General features: G+C 40.5%; 1 protein-coding gene across 6 annotated transcripts in view; it reads left to right on the top strand.

Moving 5' to 3' along the window:
• The window catches only part of PDGFRA (platelet derived growth factor receptor alpha), a 37,008-nt gene extending 15,986 nt beyond the window's left edge, over positions 1-21,022 (top strand). For all 6 annotated transcript variants that reach the window (XM_032686000.1, XM_032685999.1, XM_032686001.1 and 3 more), the window contains 18 exons: positions 584-755; positions 858-1,047; positions 1,527-1,642; positions 2,121-2,247; positions 3,241-3,434; positions 3,890-3,984; positions 4,095-4,227; positions 8,260-8,364; positions 9,048-9,158; positions 9,504-9,657; positions 10,744-10,910; positions 12,047-12,162; positions 12,725-12,847; positions 13,458-13,569; positions 15,376-15,475; positions 15,593-15,698; positions 16,409-16,644; positions 17,650-21,022. In XM_032686000.1, the coding sequence (XP_032541891.1) occupies positions 584-755; positions 858-1,047; positions 1,527-1,642; positions 2,121-2,247; positions 3,241-3,434; positions 3,890-3,984; positions 4,095-4,227; positions 8,260-8,364; positions 9,048-9,158; positions 9,504-9,657; positions 10,744-10,910; positions 12,047-12,162; positions 12,725-12,847; positions 13,458-13,569; positions 15,376-15,475; positions 15,593-15,698; positions 16,409-16,644; positions 17,650-17,797 (2,505 nt within the window). In that variant the 3' untranslated portion in view covers positions 17,798-21,022. The remainder of the gene's footprint in view (positions 1-583; positions 756-857; positions 1,048-1,526; positions 1,643-2,120; positions 2,248-3,240; positions 3,435-3,889; positions 3,985-4,094; positions 4,228-8,259; positions 8,365-9,047; positions 9,159-9,503; positions 9,658-10,743; positions 10,911-12,046; positions 12,163-12,724; positions 12,848-13,457; positions 13,570-15,375; positions 15,476-15,592; positions 15,699-16,408; positions 16,645-17,649) is intronic.
• The last annotated feature ends 2,508 nt before the right edge of the window (positions 21,023-23,530 follow it).

Consider the following 23,530-nt stretch of genomic DNA (forward strand, 5'->3'; position numbering starts at 1 on the left):
GTTCTTCATTATGCAGGTATAAACTGAAACGACTCTTAGAGTCACTGTAATTATTCACTAATGAGAAACATCTAGTAAGAAAATCTTAAAACTTTTGGAGAACCTTGAAAATTTTCAAGCTGGTGTGACATATTTTTGCAGTGAAAAATTTTATTCAGTGAAACTTGGTTAGAGCCCGTCCCAGGCAATTTCAGAGTATCCCATGTAAAAAGTCTGGTCACTGAAGAAACGGAGTAATTGAAGTGTACCTGGTTGTGAACACAAATCCCATGTTTTCTTTAAGTAAGTTATGAGTCCAAGAGGAAAAATTATTTGAGAAAGTTTTGTTCCGTTTTCCATCTTACACGTCATAGTCCCTGGTATATGCCACCTTTCAAAACTAGCCCAGGAATATTTTTTGTTCCAGCCTCTCGTGATAACGTGGTCTGCCATTCTCACCATCCTTTTACTCACAGGAGTCTTCTCCTTTTCAATAAATTATTCTTGTTTTGAGAGGAGGCAGAATGTAACATCTGGTTAGATTATGATGTGTTTTTAGCTCAATTACTTAAGCAAGGTTTTTTTTTCTTTCTCCAAACCACAGAAAGAAAAAGGTCTGATAAAACTTGATGATATCAAAGTCCCATCGCAGAAGCTGGTTTACACCCTGACCATTCCTGAAGCATCAGTGAAAGACACAGGGGATTATGAATGTACTGCTCGGCATGCAACCAAGGAGGTTAAGGAAAATAAGAAAGTAGTCATTACAGTTCATGGTATAGTTTGATTTTAGTGTCCCAAATTACTAACGCATTGGAAAACACCATTCTTGAAAAATGTCGCACGGTGTTGTTTACGCAAGGCTTTTTCCTTTACAGACAAAGGTTTTGTTCACCTGGAGCCTCAGTTTAGCCCTCTGGAAGCTGTCAACCTGCATGAAGTCAAAAACTTTGTTGTTGATGTGCAGGCTTACCCAGCACCAAAAATGTACTGGTTGAAGGATAATGTGACTCTGATTGAAAATCTTACTGAGATTGTTACTAGTTCTAACAGAGTCCAGGAAACAAGGTAAAAACCTTCTGACACTTGAGTTCCTCCCTAAAAACCTGGTACTGCTCCTGCTCTCTTTCCACCTCAGTTAGTTGCTTCTTCTTTAGTGGCATTTAAAAATAATTTATTTTCTTTCTACTCTAAAGGGCAATGTGTAATCTGCCTCTTCTTATTCTCTTCATAATACGAACCCCTTCAAGGTCTCTGAGCACTAAACCTATTCATTCCCTTCAACATGTCTGCATACCAATAATCTCTAGCTGCTTCCAGTAAAATCAGGGCTTTGTCAGGTCCCTGCAGAAAATAACTAATCCCACTTCTTTCTCAGTTTTATGTTGGTAGTTATTTACCACTTTAGTAATGACTTCATGTAAAGGCATGCTAGAAATGCTAAATGCCACTATGTTATAATCTCAACATACCCAGATTATATGTTTCACCAAAGAGATTTTTTTATGCCTGCTTTAAAAGTACAAACAAAACTTGCATTTCTGCAGGTTTCAGAGTGTATTAAAATTGATAAGGGCCAAGGAAGAAGACAGTGGATACTATACTTTGGTTGCTGAAAATGAAGATGAGATTAAAAGATACACCTTCTCCTTGCTAATACAAGGTAAGGATTCCCACAGCCTTTCCCACCATAACTGATGCCACACAGCAAAGACTTGATGCACTTACACACTGGATTGCCTGGAGTATAGATATAAAAAAGGCATGAACCAGGGTCTGCGGAGGAGTGTGTGTGCGCTGGGTCCCCTAGAGCTCTTTTACCCTGATCCTGGCTTTCACTTCTGCACTGGCCTTGAGCCAAAAAGAAACTTTATTCTCTCAGCTAAGTTATTCCAGCTGACAGCAGGGCGATAGCTCATTCAGTATGACTTGAGGACGTGGCAAAACCGCAGCACTTCTTTTTCATGGCTCTAGCCTAAGATCCAAGCTGTCCTATGGGAGATAAGCACTTCCTGGATGAGTCTGGGTCTCTAGCTATTGCTAAGCTGTTGGCCAAACAATACCTGTCCTGCTTTGAATTTCAAGTTATTTTTTTTGTAAACACTGACAAATATTTTAACAAACTCCTGGCTCCTTTGCAGTTCCAGCTCTGATCTCAGCCCTTGTGGATGATCACCATGGCACTACAGGTGGGCAGACAGTGAGATGCTTGGCAGAGGGGACCCCACTTCCTGATGTGGAATGGCTGGTTTGCAAGGACATTAAAAAGTAAGAGGAGTGGGCGCTGTCTTACCTAAAATATTACATGTATCCTCAATTAGCTTAATGTAATTAGTTACAGTACCATGTTTTCCTTATCAAGAGCCAGTAAGTTTTTGATAATTTTTATTTCTTTTTAGAGGCATGTTGCTTATATTCCAAGAGAGGTTGCCAGTGTCCTTCCTATTACATCTTATAGGAGAAGAAACAATACATCAATTCAACAGGTTTCTCTCACAAAAACTTTATGTTCAATAAGCCAAGTTTGTGGATTTCACAGTCCTGGTTTGAGTAAGGACCTTGAGAAGTAGCTGTCCCTCCACCCAGGGAGCTTTTTTAGTTTCCCAGATAGTTCAGTCTGCCTCATTAACACTGTTGTGTGCTCCCAAGTTTTCACTTGTGATTATTCCCCCCTAGTTATAATTTTCATCGTCGAAGTATTTTAAAAACATGGAGTAATTACTTCCATTTTTGCCAGTTCCAGGTTGACTCTTTCTGTGTCTACTGCAAAGCTGCTTTCTCCCGGTGGTATTATCCAACAGGGAGGGGGAGACCATGCATGGAAGAAGGCTAGGAGGCCTTGGCACTTCCAAGCTGTGTTCAGCTCTCATTTTACTAAAACCTCTTAGTACCTGATGGGATGATTGTCTTCCTAGCCCTGTCCCCAGGAGCCTTGTACAGCACTAAGGATTCTGGGAAAAATAGGGATCCATCCAGTACCATAACTCCATGGGATACACAGTGACACTGTCTATCTCTGTCAAACCCGCTGGGCTGCATTGTTGGGCCCTCCAGTCAGCAGCAGTAATGAGAATCAGAAGGATAATTATTATGAGGGAACAAAGGTGCAGGCTTTCCATAGAGGCAGTCTTAACAATTTCTGTCTTTTAAAAGGATTACTGTTAGCAGAAATTTGCAGGGAAAGGTAATTCTTGTTCTGTTCACTCTTATTTATCTGTACCTACAGCCAATACTCATTTCCCCCATTATTCTTCTCTGCAGGTGCAGCAATGACACCTCATGGACCCTTTTGACTAACAATATCTCTGATATACACATGGAAGCCCACCTGGATGAGAAAAATGTGGTGGAAAGCCAGGTGACCTTCCAGAAGGTAGAAGAAACCCTGGCTGTGCGATGTGTAGCAAGGAATGACCTTGGTGCCGTTACTCGAGAACTGAAGCTTGTGGCTCCTAGTGAGTTTGCTTTTTCCTTCTATGAAATTACAGCAGCCAGTTTGACCCCACTCTAGCACACCCCAGTTCAATCATAATGGATAAAAGTATGAATTGTAGACAATTAATTAAAACGGATTTTTTCTTCCACGCTGGGACATCTGAGGATGAGGCATTCTACAGGTCTTTATGGTGCATCTGTTTTTTGCTTATTATGTGGTTCCATGATTCATTTTACCATCTTACTGCCACTGGCTATCGGGCCATTCTTCTAGACAATCTGTATTTGATTTTGAAACAGGAAGGCAGAGCAGCTCTGGGCTTGGAAAGACTTTACAGTCACCAGCCTCAGGAACTGCTCCTACCACTTCCGCAGGACATCGGAACTGCAATGACAGGCGAGGTGGATGTCTTATGTGTGTGTCATGTTCCTCATGGCTCAGGAGGAAAATATTGTCTGTCTTTTTACTCCACAGCCTTACGATCAGAGCTAACGGTGGCTGCTGCAGTCTTAGTGCTGTTAGTGATTGTGATAATTTCACTGATTGTCCTAGTCATCATATGGAAACAGGTAATGTAGAAAAGCAGTTCAGTTTGGATGCTGAGCCCTGCTGGGTTTTGATCTTCTCTGAAGTCAAGCACAAGACTAATTGTTGGGTTTGCATTCAATGTGCTCTGCAGAAGCCGAGGTACGAGATTAGATGGAGAGTCATTGAATCTATCAGCCCTGATGGCCACGAATACATTTATGTGGACCCAATGCAACTGCCCTATGACTCCAGATGGGAGTTTCCTCGAGATGGGTTAGTGCTTGGTAAGTTTTGTCTAAGGGACTAACCTCATTATTCTCTAGCGATAAAGACAATTAAGGACAACTCTGAGGTCTGTGTTACTGGGATTTACAGTGGAAGTTATGGTCACAAAGTCCAGAGTGTCTCTGTGCCTGTCTGTTCTCCTCAGTTCTCCTTCCTCATCCTCTTCTTCTCCTACAGTGGCATCAGCCCTCAAGTTCTTGTGTTAGTGTCTCCTGTGCCTCCATTCCACCTCTCCCTCAATGTGCAGTGCCCACCTCTGCGCAGTTTAGGGGGATGCTATCAGCATTAATTGCCCTCTTCAACACTCATGTTAATACATCCAGAAGAAAGACATCAGTATTTTTTGTTTGCAAGACATTTATATACTTAGGTGCAGAGGCCAAGGGAAATCTGCAAGTAGTTATGTAGTTTTATTAAAAATATTTTTAAAATTATTAATCCATGCCAAGCATATATCAATAACTGCATATTTTTGTGGCTACTGTCCTTCTTCCTTCTCCTTCTTCTTTCTTGCTTTGTTATTCCTCATTGGAATTCATGCAGAATTCAGTCATAATTACTTCTTTGAGCCTGGCTCAACACGTCTTTTATATCAATTGAAAATGTAATGATTGTAGAAAATTTTAACGTTCTATACAGATAGTACTTTAAACATACAAGGCTTCCCTCCCTTGGAGGTATCTCTGCACCAAATTGCATCACAAAATAGAGGAGAAGAAGATGAAATATGTTTTTTCTTTGATATATTTTAAGAAATGTGCTCCCCTGGTGTAGTTCTTCTTCCCCGTTACAGAGAAACAGTTGATGTTAATTCTTGAAAGAAGCAGCACAAAAATTTCTGGTTCAGGAACAATATCCTTTAATTAAATTCGTGTTGCTAATTGAAGACTAGAGGAGGGTGGATATTTAATGGAATTATTTTATTACAACCCAGACTTTAATTATATGCCTAAATAGGATTTGTCAGATCTGAGTTGTTAAAGACCACCACTGTGACTTTGTTTCCCTCTGACTCATGAGCACCAGCCTGCTTCAATGCCTTCTTGTTTACAAGTATATTCAGGATAGTCAGTGCTCTAAAAACCAATGCTACATATCCTTTTAGTAATCTGGATTGCACAAGCTTTCTTCTTGACACAGTTCACATTTATACCTGCTGAGAGTTTTGCCATATTAAATGCTTGCTGATGGGGGGGACCCTCTTTTGTTTCTGTGGCTGATAATCTTGTTTTGTGCGGGTTTTCTCTTATCTGAGTGGGAGACGACAGTAAAGCTATTACACCTTTAGCTCAGGGAGGCTTTGAAGCAGGTTACAAACCCATTTTGCCTCAGCCAGATGAGCATTTCCCATCCTAACTGTGTAAGCCAGCTGGCATTTGTTTGTTTTTTCTAGCCAATAGTGCCTGGAGTGCAGTGCTGTGTTAAATGCCAACTTTGAATGTTGACTGGATGAAGCTTCGATTGATGAATTTGGGTTACGCTGCAAATTTCCCTTTGCAATCACTGCTCCACAGTGTATGTAGTGCACTGCTGCTTGAAGCTTTCAGCAGCCAACGCAAACCTAGGAGATGCATAACAGAAAGAACAATGCAGTAATGCCATGAGCTGCTTGAACACCACTGCCTTCTCCTGGATCTGCTGAGAATGTCAAGGTTCCAGCAGGACCTGTACCTCCTCCTCTGGCTGATACAGCAGAGAGCAGGGCCTTTTGAGGGTCCTAGCACTGTTGCTCAGGAACCTGGGGTGGCTGTACAGAGGTGGCAGAATTGCTCTCATCACTTCCCAGCAAGCCACTCATTTTTCCTCTTGACTTTGTTAAAATGAAATGCTGGTCTGACACAGAATCAGACCTATGCCCATTTGCAGAAGGCAAGTTAAGATTCAAGTCACACAGCACTTAGAGATGTCCTACTTCCTCATGAGTCTAGAAACTGACTTAGATTGTAAAGCTTGGCACTTGTTTGGCTTTTGATATAGGCCAAGAGACTTAACGATTTAATTTGTGGTGGGCTGATCATCCCAGTTCAATTTTAGCCAGAGGCATCCAGTTGAGATGGCTGCATCTGGAACAAATTCACAGACTTCACCTTTGAATTTGTGTCCTCTGAGCAGAAAAGCAGCACTTCTTTTGGCAGTGACAGCAGATAAGCTCTATGAATTGGTAGTGAGGCTGAAATAGCTGCTGTTCCTCCACTAGTTTGAGGGATCTTCAGCTGCTGCTGTGTCTGCACAGTCCCTCTGTGATGGCAAAGCAGATCACAGCTGTGCCTGTATACTGAGAAAAGTAAACACATGCTATAATTTTGGGCTTCACTGAAGTAGTCATCAAGAATGTGATGGCATTACAGATGCTTCCAGTTCTTGAGCTCCCACCAGGTTCCAAATTTCCAATGTAAAAGATATGGGGCTTGGGCTACATCTGCAGAGAGGGTTGAAAAGGGGAAATAGCAATGATGACTCCCTACCACTTAGGAAGTGCTCTCACTGTCTCCACGTGCACTCCGGCCCAGAAGAGGTGATGAAGAGGGAGATATGTGCCTTGTGCTCAGCTAACAATATGGTTTGGGGAGGAATTGGCTTGTGAAGACAAGAAGATCAAGGAGCATCAACAAATACCATCACATTCTGAAGGGCTGCATCCTGCCATATGGCTCCCAGACCTTCAGTCTGAAAAGTTTCAGGGGCCAGATTTCAGACTCAGGTGTTTTGAATTAGTCTGAAATTTAGTGGGAAGCTTTCTCACATCCTGATTTGGAAGGATAACCTTTGTAGCACAGGAATCTTGAAATCACATAGTTTCTGTGGGCATGACAAACTACACTGTCATAATCTTGGAGAGGTTTGTCTGTGTTAACTCAGCTAAGCATTCTTAAACCATTTTTTATGCTTGTTAATGATGCAAATATCTTTTGGCTGGAAATTCTCTTTTAAAAGTGTGTATACAATAAAAGTGGGGGCTGTAGCTAGAGGATAACAGAAACATGGCATTGCGTGCCAGATAACGCTCTTCAGAAGTGTAGAAGATGACAAGTTCAAACCGCAAATGAATATCAAAGACAAAATGCTGTACATCTCTGAAGTAGAAGTCACTACTTATTCTTTCTGTGCTGAAAGTTAAAAAGTAACATAAAATTAAAAAGAGAGTTTGTTAGGCATATGATAATATCCTGGTATCTGTACCTCATATACAGGTTTGTTCACTAAGTGTTGCCTTGACAAACTTGGTCTTCAATGTAGAAGCTATGAAATATAGTGTTTTACAGTACGTTTATTTCTCTAAAATCTCAATCAACCTGTACACAATTCTTCTGCAGTCTGTATCTGTATTAGAAGACAGAATATGATAATCTAAAATTTTTGTCTAAATTGATTTGTGAGAAGAGTAAAGGGTGTATAAACATTAGCTGTTTCCTTACAACACTTGGAAATTTGCAATACAATTTATTCCAGCAGATGAAACACAATCGTACATTAAATTTCAGGGAAGTTTCCCCTCATATGTGTTCAACATGCATTTCAGCTTCTTGCAGATCTGAAATGGTCCTACTTGTCTGTTTCTGAATGTGCTGTTGACGTGCTTTAGTCTGTCTTACTGTTTAGATGCATCCAGCATTATATAATGGACTGAAACTACAGCTGAGGGATCCAATTCAGATTTTTAAGTTAGGAACATGGCTGTATTGTATTCAGGTGTTGACTGAGGCAAAGAGGTCAACTTAAGTCTAGGACAATTAGAGAGGATAAAGTGAAGATGACAGGGCACAGGAACAGATGAATTTGAATGAGTTGAGCTTCCAGGTGCAGGTGTGCTACTGATATTTGCTTGCTTGTTCTTAAGAATTGTACTTAATGACAGCATTTTAGATCTGCTTTTCCTGCTTAACAACAACATCAATAACAATAATACCAGTGATCTGGCTGTGGGAATCTGTTCTTTCCACACAAGAATCAACTCATAGAGGAATGACAGAAGGAAATGAGCTGAATTGCTGTTCCTTTCTGAAATAAATAATGCTCTCCCCTGTATTCAGGTCGAATCCTTGGTTCTGGTGCATTTGGAAAAGTGGTTGAAGGGACTGCATATGGATTGAGTCGTTCGCAACCAGTGATGAAAGTAGCTGTGAAAATGCTGAAACGTAAGTTGTTGGAGTTCCGTTTCCCAAGCTAGGGGATGGGCAAGGTAGGGCACATTCCACAGGGTTATTCAAACCTTCCTTGTGTATAAATTAATTCTTCTTATCTGAAATAGAAAATAAGTGGTGGAATGACTGAAATTTAAAATTATACTTTAGGCTGCTTTATGGCATTTCAAGACAGAAAGTACCCAGGCTTCTGAAAACATCCAAAGTTTGGGTTTAGCTGAGCAGCCACAATAACTCAACAAATATTGAAAAAGATAAAATAACCATGAATGTTTGTGAATAAATGAGAGCTACACAACAAAGGAGAAGCAGGCAAGCCTTGTGTAAGAAATCTTAAGTTCACTGAAGATTTTCCAGTTCATGAAAGCTGAGAATCTGATGCAGTGATTCTGGAGGAACCATGGGAAGCTTGCTTGTGTTGAAATGAGCAGCTTGTGGAGTGTCTCTGTGCCACTGTACCACTGGAGAGGGAAAAATAGGCTGGGTCAGCTCTTGAAGGTGCATCAAGTGAGTCCTTTGTTAATTATTTGTGACTCCTCTCCAAATCTTAAGAAAGACACATATCAAGTAAAGGACATAGTCTTCTCTGAGAAACCATGCTAGCAGTGCTCCAATGAGGCAAGCAAGGAGAAATCATTTGTTATTTGAAAAAGGCTATTTCTGTGTTTTTTCAACAGCTACAGCTAGATCCAGTGAAAAACAGGCACTCATGTCTGAACTGAAGATAATGACACATCTTGGCCCCCACCTGAATATTGTGAATCTGCTTGGAGCTTGTACAAAATCAGGTGGGTTTGGCTGACAAAATAAAGGTTTTTACAGAATCAGGTAAGTTTGGCTGACAAAGGTTTGCTGTAGGGTCATCATTCACTCTTTAAGAAGCATACAGATTTCACATAAAGGATTTAGCAATAAATATAAACAAATACAGGTTTCACAAACCTGATTGTTATTTGGTAATAGTTGCAGTCATAACTTAGTAGATAAAATTTATTAACTCGCAATAATTTTTATGTTTTGTAGTCCATTTTCTACTACTTTTGGAGACTTTTTTGTTTGTTTCTGTAGAGTTTTCTGGGTTTGTTTTTCAAAGACCCCACTCATCAATGCATAATTATGCTTTATTTTAACAGGTCCTATTTACATCATTACTGAATACTGCTTTTATGGTGATTTGGTGAACTACCTGCATAAGAACAGGGACAATTTCCTGAACCGACACCCAGAGAAGCCAAAGAAAGATCTGGATATCTTTGGGATGAACCCAGCTGATGAAAGCACAAGAAGGTGTGGAAAAAAAGGGAAAAAAAGCGACTTGTGACTTAAGGAAATGTCGCTACTAACACTCCATTTCTCTCATCCACTGGTTTAAAGTTCTTCCTATTTTTTCTCATTAGACTTTTATTTATCAAGTTTCTTAGGTCTGGAAAGGTTTTAACAATTTTTGTTCAGTCTCCCTGACATGTGTCCTAGTTTCATGTTTCCTGCATGTAGAGATGCCTGCAGTCCAAGGACCACCGTGGGTTCTCCATAAACATTCTGACATCCCAAATAAGACTTTCATTAATAAATCACAGCCCAGTGTTCATTTTTTTTTCTCTCTGTAAAAAAACCTGTCTCTACCCACCCAAGTTTAAAAGTAAAGTGCATCTACCTGTTTCTTTGTTTCCCTTCTTGGGGAATTTCCACTGTTTAAAACTCCTTCCCTTCTACCAGCCTGGCAGAGCTTGTTCTCCAAACTCAAGTACTCTCCTTTATCTACCAATGGCTTAGCCAGTCTCAATAGCTTCCTTATTGTCGCTGTACACCCCACAGCTTTTTCCAGATGATGGTGGAGGAAGCTTGTCATCATTCGTTCAGCAACAATGCAGTGCCATAAAATTAGCCAGGATTTAGAAAGTGGAGAGATATTCATTCCAAAAATCACTCAGACAAATAGATCAACTGACTTGGTAGCTGTGTACAAACAGGACTATGCATCTGGACATGGGTTTGTTCAGCAAGACTGGATTTGATGCAAATTGTCTGGGTGGATAAATGACATTTATAATTTGGAATACCTTGAACTAAAAGCCATAGGTAGTGATACTTGAGCTCAGTGGGATTTTGGGAATTAAGGCAATACATGTTTACATACCTGACTATTGAAAAAACCTTGTGTTTAACTACAGTGATGCACAGTAACATGCACTAATAAGTGATGGTTGTATTACATACATGATACATGGTTATGTTATAATACATGATCTTTATCTATTCCCTATCAAGAAGCCAGTTCTTATATCTCACAGCAATACAATTGTACACCATAAGAGAACTATTAGATATGCAGGAAATACTAGCTGATACACCTATATTTTTTTCCAATTTCAGTTATGTGATATTATCATTTGAAAACACTGGAGAATACATGGACATGAAACAAGCTGATACCACTCAGTATGTGCCTATGCTGGAAAGAAAGGAGGGATCTAAATACTCTGATATTCAGAGATCTGTGTATGATAGACCTGCTTCATATAAGAAAAAATCCATGTCAGGTAATGTAGAACTGTCTCTTCTGCATATATCATTAATATAAATGCATATTGCATAAACACATATCTTATTTTGGCCTTCTAAATAGCAGTAAACTGCTCAGCTCTGTTCAGCAAGTGTGTGAGCATGAGGTATAAGCTAAAAGCTTATGCTTTTATTCTTTCATTATGCTCTGGGGATAGGAGTGCATGTTGCTGGAGCAGAAGAGGTCCAGTTGTGTATTTGCTTCTGTTCTGAATGTTCTGCAACAGGGCTGTAGGCACTCTCTGGAGGCAGTGATTTTGTCAGTCTTGTAGTTTGCAAGATTTTGAGCAATAGCAATGGTCAATAATAATAGTAATTTATATTGCTCTGTTTCCACTTACATTTCACATTAACTGACACTTAAACAAACACAGAACACTCCTAAACACTTTCCTGGATTATGTAATGAATATAATGAATTCATCTCGTTCCCCACCCATGTTCTCAGAAACCAAATGTGCTTTACTTTAAAAATAGGCACTGTTACTTCTGCCTCTAGGCCTCGGAAACTGAATCATATCCAGTCCCAGATTTACACGGCACACTAATGTACCCATGTTGTGCTCTAGGACAGTCAGAGTAAATGAATCACTGAATTTTGACTGGTTTTTTTCTGACATCTTTCATAGAAGAAATAAGAACTGTTGCCATAGAATTCCTGAACTTTTTTGTTGGTATTGGATTAGTCCCAGTGAATACTTGCTGGGAAACATAACAGTGTTCAGCAAAAGTAAATGGATAATAATGTACGTGCATGCACAAAAACCTAATGAAGGCAAGACCTCTAAATGCATGTTTTGTACTACACACCGAGTAAACAACCTGTGTAACATTACAGTGAGCCTTTTTAACTTCACTTTTTCCTACAGCTCCCAGGGAAAAAATTACAGACATGAGAAAACTCAAACCCTTTATTTTATACTCCATGTTTTTAAGAATGCAGCATGTGCTAGCGACTGATGAAGACATTAAAAGTGATTAGTTATTACGAAAAGACTGTTTTGGTCATGGTACTCTGCTAAAATCATCAGCTCAGAATCATGATAGGTAGGGGAAGATGGATGATATTTTCACACTCCACAGCACAAACATGTTTTTCTCTTCTTTTCAATAGAATCAGAAGTCAAAAACCTTCTTTCGGATGATGGCTCAGAGGGACTCAGCCTACTGGATTTGCTGAGCTTCACCTACCAAGTTGCACGGGGAATGGAATTCTTGGCTTCTAAAAATGTAAGTAAGTAAAACAGTAAGTAAAATGGAAGAAAGTGTAAAAATGTCTTTTTCTCTGGGTTTCAATTTATGTTTTGAAGACTTGACACAATATAATATTCTTTTTGGAGGTGTAGACAGATTTCTCATTTACCTGGAAACAGAGATCATCATGGTGGGAAAAATCAAAGCAGCAATCAGTCTTCCTGCTGCAGCCTGTGACATTGGTGGAGTCAGTGTGTCAGAGATGGTGGAGAATCAAGGGTCTGGGTGAAGGGTCTGTACAGCCACAGACCAGCATGGTCAGAAGCATAGACATATCATTAGTACATGATGGGTAGAATGGGAAAGGATGGCATCACTTTGGTCTCCTCCCCACTACAGTCTATCTGCATAAGACCTCACTAGTTCTGTGGGCCAGTGCCTCCCTGTCCCTATTCTCAAGGAATACAGGCACTTGTTCAGTAGAAGGTCTTATTAAGACTGTGCCCAGAAGATCAACCCCTTCTCAGGGATCTTTGTAAGGGAAATGGTCCTCATGGAATTAGCATGTCCTTGAACAACTTTATTTCTCTCCATACAGTGTGTGCACCGTGACTTGGCAGCTCGTAATGTCCTCCTGGCTCAAGGAAAAATTGTGAAGATCTGTGACTTTGGGCTGGCTAGAGACATCATGCATGATTCCAATTATGTCTCCAAGGGCAGCGTATGTACTTAATCAGTAAAGCTCTGCTTTAACTGAAATGAGAAGTGTCAGTTTTAAATGCTGTTTCATGTTCTTGCCATTCAGGGTTGCTTACACTAATTGACCATTGGGATGAATGCTCCTCAGAACAATTTTTCTTCAGGTCATTAATTCCTGTAAATTTTCTAACTCCATTTTAAAGCCAAAAAGTACTTGGCCACATTCAGTACTTCACAGTACTTTTTTAAACTGGCAAGTTTTGTGACTGCATAAATTATTAAGGAACTGACAGTATGATATGGAAAGAGTAGTGACATATCAAACAATGACATATCAGATCTAGTTCAGCAGTGCTGGATTTTGTGTCATTCCTTTAATCAGCTTGGTCATTTGCTAGTGATAAAATGAATACAGTTATGTCTTAATTAGTTTTTGTGGGGAGCAGCTAGTAGCATTGCTTATAATCCTGGTATCTCTGTGTTAAATGACATGAAAAATAAACACTAGTCAGGTTAACACAACTTTTCTTATAGAGAAAGGTTATTCCTGGCTATCAAATAACAGTTGGAATGGTAAGCATTTCTTTAATGACTAATCTGTGTGGTTTGGGGTTTCTTTCTTTTTGTTATAGACTTTCCTCCCAGTAAAATGGATGGCACCTGAAAGCATTTTTGACAACCTATACACAACATTAAGTGATGTCTGGTCTTATGGCATTCTGCTGTGGGAAATATTTTCTCTTGGTATGCACAGTGAATTTTTTCCTATGTTTAGTGATTAAGATTTTTCAGTTCAAACTGTCCTACATGAAGTATTTAAAATTCCACAGTAAAAATGCACGTGTGAAATCCACCGTTAGCTGTTCTTCTGTATGGGGTTTCAGATTCCAGTGTGAAGTGAAATGTCCATACTCTCCCAAAGTTCTATTTGGTTTTTTTTGTTTGTTTGTTTGGGGTTTGTTTTTTTTTTTTTTTTTTTTTCCAGATCCTTTTTTATTTACTTTTTCTAGAAAATTGAAAAACTGATTGAAAATCTTTTGTGCAAAAGTATTGATGTGATGTACCAGGACTGATTTTCTAACTAATATGAGAAGCAACATGTTTTTCCCTTGCTGTGGGGTGCCTGGGCTGCAGCCCAGCTTAGTGGCTGGTTTGAAACAGTCTCTTTATATATGTTTCACAAGAGCATGTCTTAGTCTCATTATGGAATGAAAATAAATATCAATCTTCTGGGACACTGATTTCTCATTTCCAGGTCAGCACTGTTCACATGGTTGGTTTATGGCAGTGTAAAGTGGTTATGACAATATACAGCAGTTACAGACAACGTGCAGTTCCCATCTGGGAACAGCCTGGCTCTTTCCTCAGCCTCATTAGTTAGCCCCATGGACAGGTGACTGGCCTGCTTCAGCAAGTGTGCGTTGCCCAGATTTACTGTCAGCAGAATTAATTGTGCCTGTATGGTTACTACTGCTGCCTCGTGGCAACCTCAAGCCTAATGTTATTTTCTAGAATAAGTTGTCGCATAACTGCTTCTCAGAAAACAACAGTTGCACCACTTTTTATGATATCGATGACTGTAATCTCTGGGCATCATAGGATCCCGTTAATATCCATTCTCTGGAATACCTGTGAGGCACGTGAGTGCCATTGCTCAGGAATTGAAGCACACCTATACTTCACTGCCCTGTAAAGAAGGTTCTGAAGCCCAGTTTTAGGTGAAAATCCTTCTTTTGAAAGGGCTGAGGTTTCTGGGGTAATACTATAGCATGGCTCCTCTGTCTGAGAAAGTTTTCTTTCTTGGAAAGTAAAATATATCCTCAGCAGTGTTTGTTAACAAGGTCAATTTTGACATCTTGCTACCATGCTGACTTCTGCTTGAACGACCCTTTTTTCACTTCAGCATCAACTGAGCATGAGTGCAATGATTCCTGTGTGCTGCAGCCCCAAATTATCAGTTAACTGTGTCAGCTCAGGGGCCAAGTCCAAACTTTTGAACAATCCATGCACCTGACATGTTAGCTGTTGTTCTAAAGCCAGCTGCCCAGGTGGGACCACTTGGGTATAGAGGGGACTTACTCACACTGAGGCTTCACCCTCAAAACCAGGATGGGGTGTGTAACTCAGGCCACGTCACTCTCAGCTGTCGTACAGGTGCCAAAGGCAGTCATACCAAACAGAGCAAGTGTACTGGCTAAGATCTCACAGAAATTCAGTGGCAAGGCAGAGTCATGGCCTCAGATATGACAAATGATGGCTGATGACAGGGATCATCTGATCTCAGTAGCCAATACATTCTATAAACACTTCAAAGGTATTTTTTTCTAAGTAGTACCTACTTCAATCTTTCCCAGCCAATGTTTCACCTTGGGACTTAATGTCATCAAGACAGTAGTTCTGAAGTGAAACACTGACTGAGAAAGAAGCATTTCAATGCCATGTCAATTTATGGCGTTAGCACTTTTTGACATGAACAGCAAGACAGTATTTGGAAACTTTGCATGGATAGTCAAGTACAGAGTAGTACTTTTAATTCTCTTTTATCTGTAGGTGGCACACCATATCCTGGCATGATGGTCGATTCTACTTTCTACAATAAGATCAAGAGCGGATACCGAATGGCCAAACCTGACCATGCTACCAATGAAGTGTATGTGTGCACTTGGCTTTTCCGCACCTGGCCAGCCTCCAGATTTGGCTTTAGTTTCTGTTTGGTTACTCATGTTCCTTTACCAGTTGGATAAATTGGTTTCCATCTAATCTGCAGGTATGAGATCATGGTGAAGTGCTGGAACAGTGAACCAGAGAAAAGACCTTCTTTCTACCATTTGAGTGAAATTGTGGAGAACTTGTTGCCTGGAGAGTACAAAAAGGTTTGTTCTCTGTAATTTTCTCTGTGTTTTCTCTATACTGTTCCAGAGGGAATTATAAGTGTTGTTCCAGTGACAAGAGCCATTAGCACCGAACTGGCACATCCTAACCTACCTGAATTACGTGATTAGGATGAGGACACTGCATGTTTGGTTTCTTCATTCGAGCTTACTGAGAGAAGCAGTTCTGCAGTACTGACTGGGAAGCAGAACTCTCCATTCTTAATGAAATCCTACCAACTCAATTTTTCTACTGGAGAATTAGTTTTATATATTTTCATGGGATTTTCTAGGCAGTAAAATAATTCTAAAAAAGGGACTACTTGGCCCATGTGTATAAGCTCCCTGTCTCTGTTTTTGTACCCTTACACCATCAAGTTTTCCCCCATACTTCTGATAGCTCTGGGCACGCTCTTCCTGCCCCATCATTCAGTGTTTCATTTTCCCACCTACCTTCACTCCCTTCTCCCCCTCCCTACCCTTCTTTCACATTTACTAGTCTGCTTTGTGCTACCACATTTGCTCTCACATCATCCGAAACTTATGTGTCACTTCTCCCTTCAAAGTAATTGAAGATGCTGGGCTTCTCCATCCAGTGTCAATGGCTCATAGGGCAGAATATTTGCTGGGCTAACAAATCACAGGTGCCCATCTGAAGAAAGGCAGCCTCAGTGAATAGCTACTAATGAGGGGTTTGAAATGAATATTTTCAGAGCTATGAGAAGATTCACTTGGACTTCCTGAAAAGTGATCACCCAGCTGTCACACGCATGAGAGGGGACTGTGACAATGCTTACATTGGTGTCACCTACAAGAATGAAGACAAGCTAAAGGACAGGGAGAGTGGTTTTGATGAGCAGAGGCTGAGTGCTGACAGTGGATACATCATCCCCCTGCCTGACATTGACCCCGTTTCTGAAGATGAGCTTGGCAAAAGAAACAGACACAGGTAGGTGCGGTTTACAGATCCTATAGCCCATAGTCACCATTTGGGGTCATGTTTGGCAATCTCCATTAACATTCTTCAGCATCCTACTCTGCAAATTGTTTTCTTAGCTCTGTTGAAAACACCTTTTGGGGGAGTCCCATGTAAATATGGTAGTATGACTGGTCACAGTGTTTTCAATGGGAAAAATGTAATTTTCCTCTGGCAACATGATTGCCAGGGGAAGGGGACTGCTAGTAGGGTGCTCCTGTGTGTCTCTGGGACTCCCTTACTAGCTTGGCCAAGCCACAGTGGCTGTCTAGTCGCTCTGTGGGTATATTTTGCAACACATCTTGCCTCCGCAGCTCAGCATCTTGGAGCTTCATATGAGCTCTCAAAGGAGTGATTTGTTCTGCATGAGACCAGTTCAAAATTTTTGGAGAAGTTTTGAATATCTTCTATAGTATAGTTTTCTATGACAGCAGGGTATCTAGGACTTTTTACTTCTCTCTTGTCAGTTTGCATGACCAATTCCACTACAACACAACACTGTGTGATCCTAACTGTGAATGGCCAAGGTTTAATTCAGCACTTAATTCATAGTTTATAGAATTACCAACCTAGAAGCTTTTTTTTTTAATATATTTTTGTGCAATATTCAAGAGGGGGAATAATAAAGTCTCTAAGAAGAACTATCCAGATTAGGATCTATTACATCTCTCTGTTATTGCTATCTTATTTTCACCTGATCTCCCTAGATTTACCTAAGTGACCTATTGTCACAGCACTATCATAAAATTGTTTCTCTAACAAGTCTCTCCCTGAAAGTGTTTGGAGGAACATATGAACAACTGCTCCTTTGAATTCCAAGGTGTTTCACTAATGATATACAAGATATGTCATGACCTAAGAAACTGGTGGTCGTAGTCACTTAAGATTGCACCATGGGTCAGAAAGCATCTGGGAGGTAGTGTTCAGTTCTGCCACATTTGCTACATATCTTATCTCTGAGATATTTGTCTCTTGCAGTTCACAGACATCTGAAGAAAGTGCCATTGAAACCGGTTCCAGTAGCTCTACCTTCATCAAGAGAGAGGATGAGACCATTGAGGACATTGACATGATGGATGACATTGGAATTGACTCCTCGGACCTGGTGGAGGACAGTTTCCTGTAACCCCATGGACGTCTTCCAGCTGTGCATAGGGGGAAGCTTGCCTTGTCATCTACAGACTTCTGCTCCACAGAGAAAACCACTTTATTGAAACATTAAGGATGTAAAGAGGAGGTGGATTTGTACAGAGGAACTCCCAGTAATGAGCAGAGGAATCAGCCTGAGTATGAATGAAAGGGACATGCTGAAGACGGATTTTTTTAGTGTTGCTTCTTGCAGTACTTCAGTGGCATCTCAGTTTTGTTTGCCATTCGAACTGGTAGGGGGACGAAGGGAAAGGCCACAAACAGACCAGTTTTGTGTTTCAAGGGCATTCATATGACTTTGATGGATCAAATTTCCACTGCAGCAATATTTCACCAGTGTAATTATGTAAATAACTGTCTACTCAAGGATCTTTTGGGGTGCACATTGAACATATGTCATGGATTTTAGAAGAGATCACTCATGAATTCTGTGTACTTCCTCTCTCAATTTCAATGTCAGCTGCTGTTGAACTACCATGTGAATTAAAGAACATGCGAAAACCACTTTTGGGCCAAAAAGGTCTAAAACCATGAGGGACTGACTGGTACTACAAAACATGTTACTTTTAACCGTTAATGCAAGTAAAGGGGAATAACAATCATAATAATAATAATGATAATAATAATAATAATTAAAAGTCAGTCTATAATAGGTGTTAGAAACCTAGTAAGTCTTTATTAACTCTAGAAGGTAGCTGTTTTCAAGATAATACTACTACTGTTTTCAGTAACACTAAATGTATATTTTACTATTCATTGTCCTTCAGTAAAAGCACAGTTTCAAAAAGCTTTTTGAAGTGCAGGGGAGAAAATTATCACCTAAAAATTTTTATGAGACAATTTTTTTTTTTTAATCTATACAGTATGGTAATTGTTCTGGTTAGCTAAAACTACTATAACATGGAGAAAAAAGTTAAGATTTTGTTTTCTTTCATAAGCTGAGTAGCTTTTCTAATCACATGTACTAGAAGTATTTTATTATCATCTGATTGAAGTTCTAAAAATTTAAATTGAAAAAACATTATATCAGCTTTTCAAGATTCTGGAGAATAGAAGATTATGATAAACCACCAGCAATATCCCATTATTAATGTTTCATGGGTACTCAAAAGAAATCTTATCCTGGGGTTAACTGTGAAGAATTTATTTGATATTTGAACTAAGATATCTCTCCCAGCCTGGAACTCAAGTTAAATAAGCAGAAATAATTCTGCAGCAAATATTCTTTTCTTAGTTTTCAGGTTTAAACAGGAACAGAAAGCAGACTGTAACTACAAAAGGTAATTACTTCCAGGAGTATATTTTGGAGGAATGTGTATGAAAACAAGCCTGTTCTCAGCCTGCAGTTGTTGTTTTTTGACACCACTTATATGAACAAAGTATTATGATTACTGCTATCACTGTACAATGTGTTATTGAGTTATGATGCCTTGGAAGACTTACATGTGAAAAAAGGTACCTCACTGCAAAAGGCCCCATCCTTTCAAACTTCGCCTTAATTCAGTGTGAGGAGCACCTCCTAGGACGTGCCCAGCCTCTGTCATGACATAAGCAATGCAAATGTGGTGTAAACTCATTCCTGTCTTGCAGTATTTTCCTAGGAAGTGTGAAAGACGGACCAGCAGCGACTGACAGAGCACGCTGCATGTTAAACTACAGTTTAACTTCAAATGGCCCTGTGAAAAGCTCCACAAGGTCCCTTGGTTTCACTTGTTGTGGACAGTTGTGGGTTAAATGAAAGCAAATGTAATATTGCCAATGTTACAGGGTGGAATGCCACACGGGCAAATAATTCTGAGTATGGGTTTCAAACTGTCGCCAGGCTGAGGCCATGTACAAACTACAGCAGATGTGAAAACAGGACCTGAAGCGAGCCCCCCATTTTCAATCCTGATGGAAACTGACAATCAGAAAGAACTGTGAATGATGGTGCATTCTCTATTTCTTGTATTCAACAGATCAAGACCAAGTGTCCTCCTGGGAGCCATGCTTTAGGCAAACATGTCACTGAGCTCTGTATGGGGACAACTGTGAAACATAAGACTCTTGATATAGCCAGGACTGGTGAGATGATGTAAGGTCTCCCTCCAGTTATGAACTACAAATTGAGGAAACACAAATTGTCTATGGACATCCCAGGTATCTGAATGACCAACTGAGACCACATGTGCCTTAATTTGCATGTGTAGTCATTATATCTGCACATTCAAATTAGGCAAGCAATTTCACCTGCATTTTTGCACATGGCCTAGTGTTCTTTGGGGTTTGAAAATCAGCCCTAGCACATTTTATTATATCAGTTACTGGAATCTAAGGACATTTTCATGCAGTCTTGCCTTTTCCCCACTGGTTTCATTCTGTATCTCACAGCGCATCCCAGGCTAGACTCAGATGGTGGATGTGAACCAGAGCTGGCTCACTTTCTGGTCCATGGTAATGTTAGTTCTCCATCTTGTCATGGGTATTGTGAAGATGAACTGCATCTGTGGCAGGGGTCTAGTCAAAGCCAGCTCACTGTAGGCTTGGAATCAGACGAGCTGGCCTGGAAACTGGAATGAGAAGCAGAGGAAGAGAGGGAATTTACTAGAGAGAAAGAAGTGTGAGAGGATGAATTGTTTGATTTTACAATATTATGAGTATTATAGACTTTTTTTTTTATGGCTTAATTTTTGAGAAGCCGCTGGAGAGGTATTCCCAAAACTTCTTCTACAGTAATTGTATAACGACAATCAGTGTTAGCCTATGAAATGCAGCTTTTCATTTGGAATGGCCAACCAATTCCTTTATGGCGTGGTCTGAAACTTGTACAAAATGGTCCTATTACATGATGAAGGACGTGAGATATGGTGATGTTATACATCAATATGTATATAAGTATTTTTATATAGACTTCTAGAATACTGCCAAAACATTTATGACAGCTATATCACTGCCTTTGTTTATATTTTTTTTACTGTGATATATTCCACAGGCACGTTAACTGTTGCACTTTGAATGTCCAAAAGTTATATTTTAGAATAATAAAAAAGGAAGTGTTTCCAAAATGATGGCTGTTGTGAAATGTTTGAAGAAGGTAAACTGGCCTGAGTGATGGTAGGCACAAAATGTATTTCAAAAATGCCCCTGTTGATATTTTGTCTTTGAAAAACTCTTGTAAATTAAGATCTCTATATTTCAATAAATGATATATAATTTAAGGATATGTGAGGGGTCTATATACACTTATTGAAAAATGGTTATAAAGAATCAGTCTTGCTCAGAGTTTTTTCCTTTAAGAGGTTTTTGGTTAATTGAGTTCTCTGCAAAGCCATCAGGCAGCAATGACAAGCAGGTCTTTGAGCCCTTCCAGAGGGCATAGTGGGGTAGTGCTGGCAGCAAATGACCTGGGTAGCAAGTGACATCTATAGGAAGTCATGTTTTCTCCCAAATCACAGCAGGTGTGATGCTCCAGTGACTGCTGCCTAGAGCAGAACATGTGCTCTGAGATGGGCACTGGGTTCCCCACACAAGATGAAATCCTTTTTGGCCTCGACACCAGGTGTGCTGAAGGGTTTGATGCCTACTGGTCTGCACACACTCAGGAAACGCCTCTGGCTGCAGGGTTTTTTAAACCTATGCTGAACTCACTTCCTTATGAATCAAACCAGATTTGTCCTATGGTTCTGTGCTGCCACAGTAATAAATTTTACACAGTGGATGTAACTGAATGTAAATTTGAGAAGATTTGTAAGATTTCAACCTGAAATCAGAGTTAAACTTGACAGCTGCACTTCCTGCACTGGCTACACTTCCTGCATGGTTTGCTGGTGGGAGCCAGGCAAGGCTGGCTGTGGGAAAGCCCTGTGAATAGACCAGTTATCAACTTTCTGTCCATCGGGTGGTCACTGTTCTTAAAACATGCTGGGAAATGAACGCTCCATCTAACCTCTTCCCCTCCTTCACCACTTCCTCACAAAGGAAAACCCCTCCTCATTCAAATGGGGTGCAGCATCCTTGGCCCTTGTCTTAGGTGAGGGTTAGAGTAGGTTGTCTCTCCTTTGTGTCTTGCCTTTATCTTGTAACACTTCATGGTCACACAACACTTCCTGCCACCCCAGGGGGTTGGGAAAGAGTCATGGCAGTGCTTGTGACCTTACATCCTGCTCAGCTGTGCACCTGCTCTTCCTGAAGTTCAGCAGCTGTGTGAAACATGAGGACTGATGTATTCATTTTTCCTGCTATGTGGGGTAAAGGGTGGGGGTACTGAAATCTCTCCCTGTGCAAGAGAGTATAGAGGTACTCTCTGCATACAAATCTTAGATTCAGTTCTCCATCCCCTTCTTCCCCTTTATGGAGTTGGGTGCATTCTCCCATGTGTAGGATATGGTTGTGTATGTGCCTGTGAATATGTCTGTCCATGCTGGGGAGCATGGATAGTGAGTTTCTCGCTCTCTTACTGAAGTAGATTAGTTTTGCACAAAAGCTTAGCCCTTGCTCCACTGATAACCCCAGACTGGCTGTCTGACAGGAGTCCCACTCATCATTTTGACTCCTGTCTCAAGGCCTCTGCAGGTATTTGGCTGGAAATATGTCAAGGAAGTGCACTGGCACATGGCAGAGGCAGTCTGCATGGGAGAGTGGAGCTGGGTAAGAGCAGCACTGTGTCTGGAGTAGCAGAGAAGGGTGAGCTTCTGGCTAGAATGTGAAGGGAAAAGTAAGGAATGGCTTTCCACATGGGCCATGTGCAGGAGACCTTAGTTTATGCAGGTAAAAAGATCTTTGGCTAAGCTTCTGGATTGCTATGAATGGTGCAAAAGGGAAGCAGCAGGTTGACCAGCCAGAGACAAGTCATCCAGCCACCTTGAGATGCTCCCAGTAGCTCTGGAAACCTGAGGCACAGTGCCTTTGCAACTGTCTCAACAAAATGGTTGTAATCCATCAGCTTATCCCCATTGTTAGAGGTTTTGTGGTATGAGAGCTATTTTCTGGCATAATCCCCAGGAAAGATGAGAGGGAAACAAAGGAAAGCCTTCATAGGCTCAAAAACAAAGAAGAGAGAAAGTCACCCCACAGACCTGGGCTAGCTCATCAAGCCAGCAACTGAAGCAGAGTCCATACTCCATAGGAGTCACATCACTGATGCCTACAGCAAGATAAAGGGTTGGGTTAGGGTTAGGGGGTTAGGGCTTGTCCATCTGACCCTGTCTCTGTCCTGCACCCCTCGGCACAGCCAGCTTGTGTGAGACTAAAACATAGTGGGTGGCAGAGGAAGCACCATCCCCTTTCTCTGCTAGCATTGATGTTCAATGCTTTTCAAAAGGAAAACTCATCTAATTTCCAACCCCAATTCATTCCCATCCACACAACTGGAGGTAACAATTAAGGACACTTTTAAAGTTCCAAAGTTTCCTTTCATTTGTTAATAATACGTTTACTGAAATAAAGAGCCAAATTTTTCTTTTCTGACTTGGCCACAAGATGGAAGCATCAGACAAAAATATGTGAAGTCATTCTTTTCCTCCTCCTTTTTCTGTTTTTGGTTCCACAGCAGCACATGTGTACTGCCACTGTGGAGGCAGAACAGCTGGAGCTCTTAAAGCAATAGGAAGTACATACGGCGTCCATAAGCTCCAACTGTTTTATTTGGAAGAACTATGAACCTATTGTGATAACCATAGTTTTCCATAGGATGACTGGCAACTGCCTTGCAATCCCTGATGACACTGAACGA

This window comes from Chiroxiphia lanceolata, chromosome 4 (genome assembly GCF_009829145.1).
Source record: "Chiroxiphia lanceolata isolate bChiLan1 chromosome 4, bChiLan1.pri, whole genome shotgun sequence".
NCBI classification, from domain to species: Eukaryota; Metazoa; Chordata; class Aves; order Passeriformes; family Pipridae; genus Chiroxiphia; species Chiroxiphia lanceolata.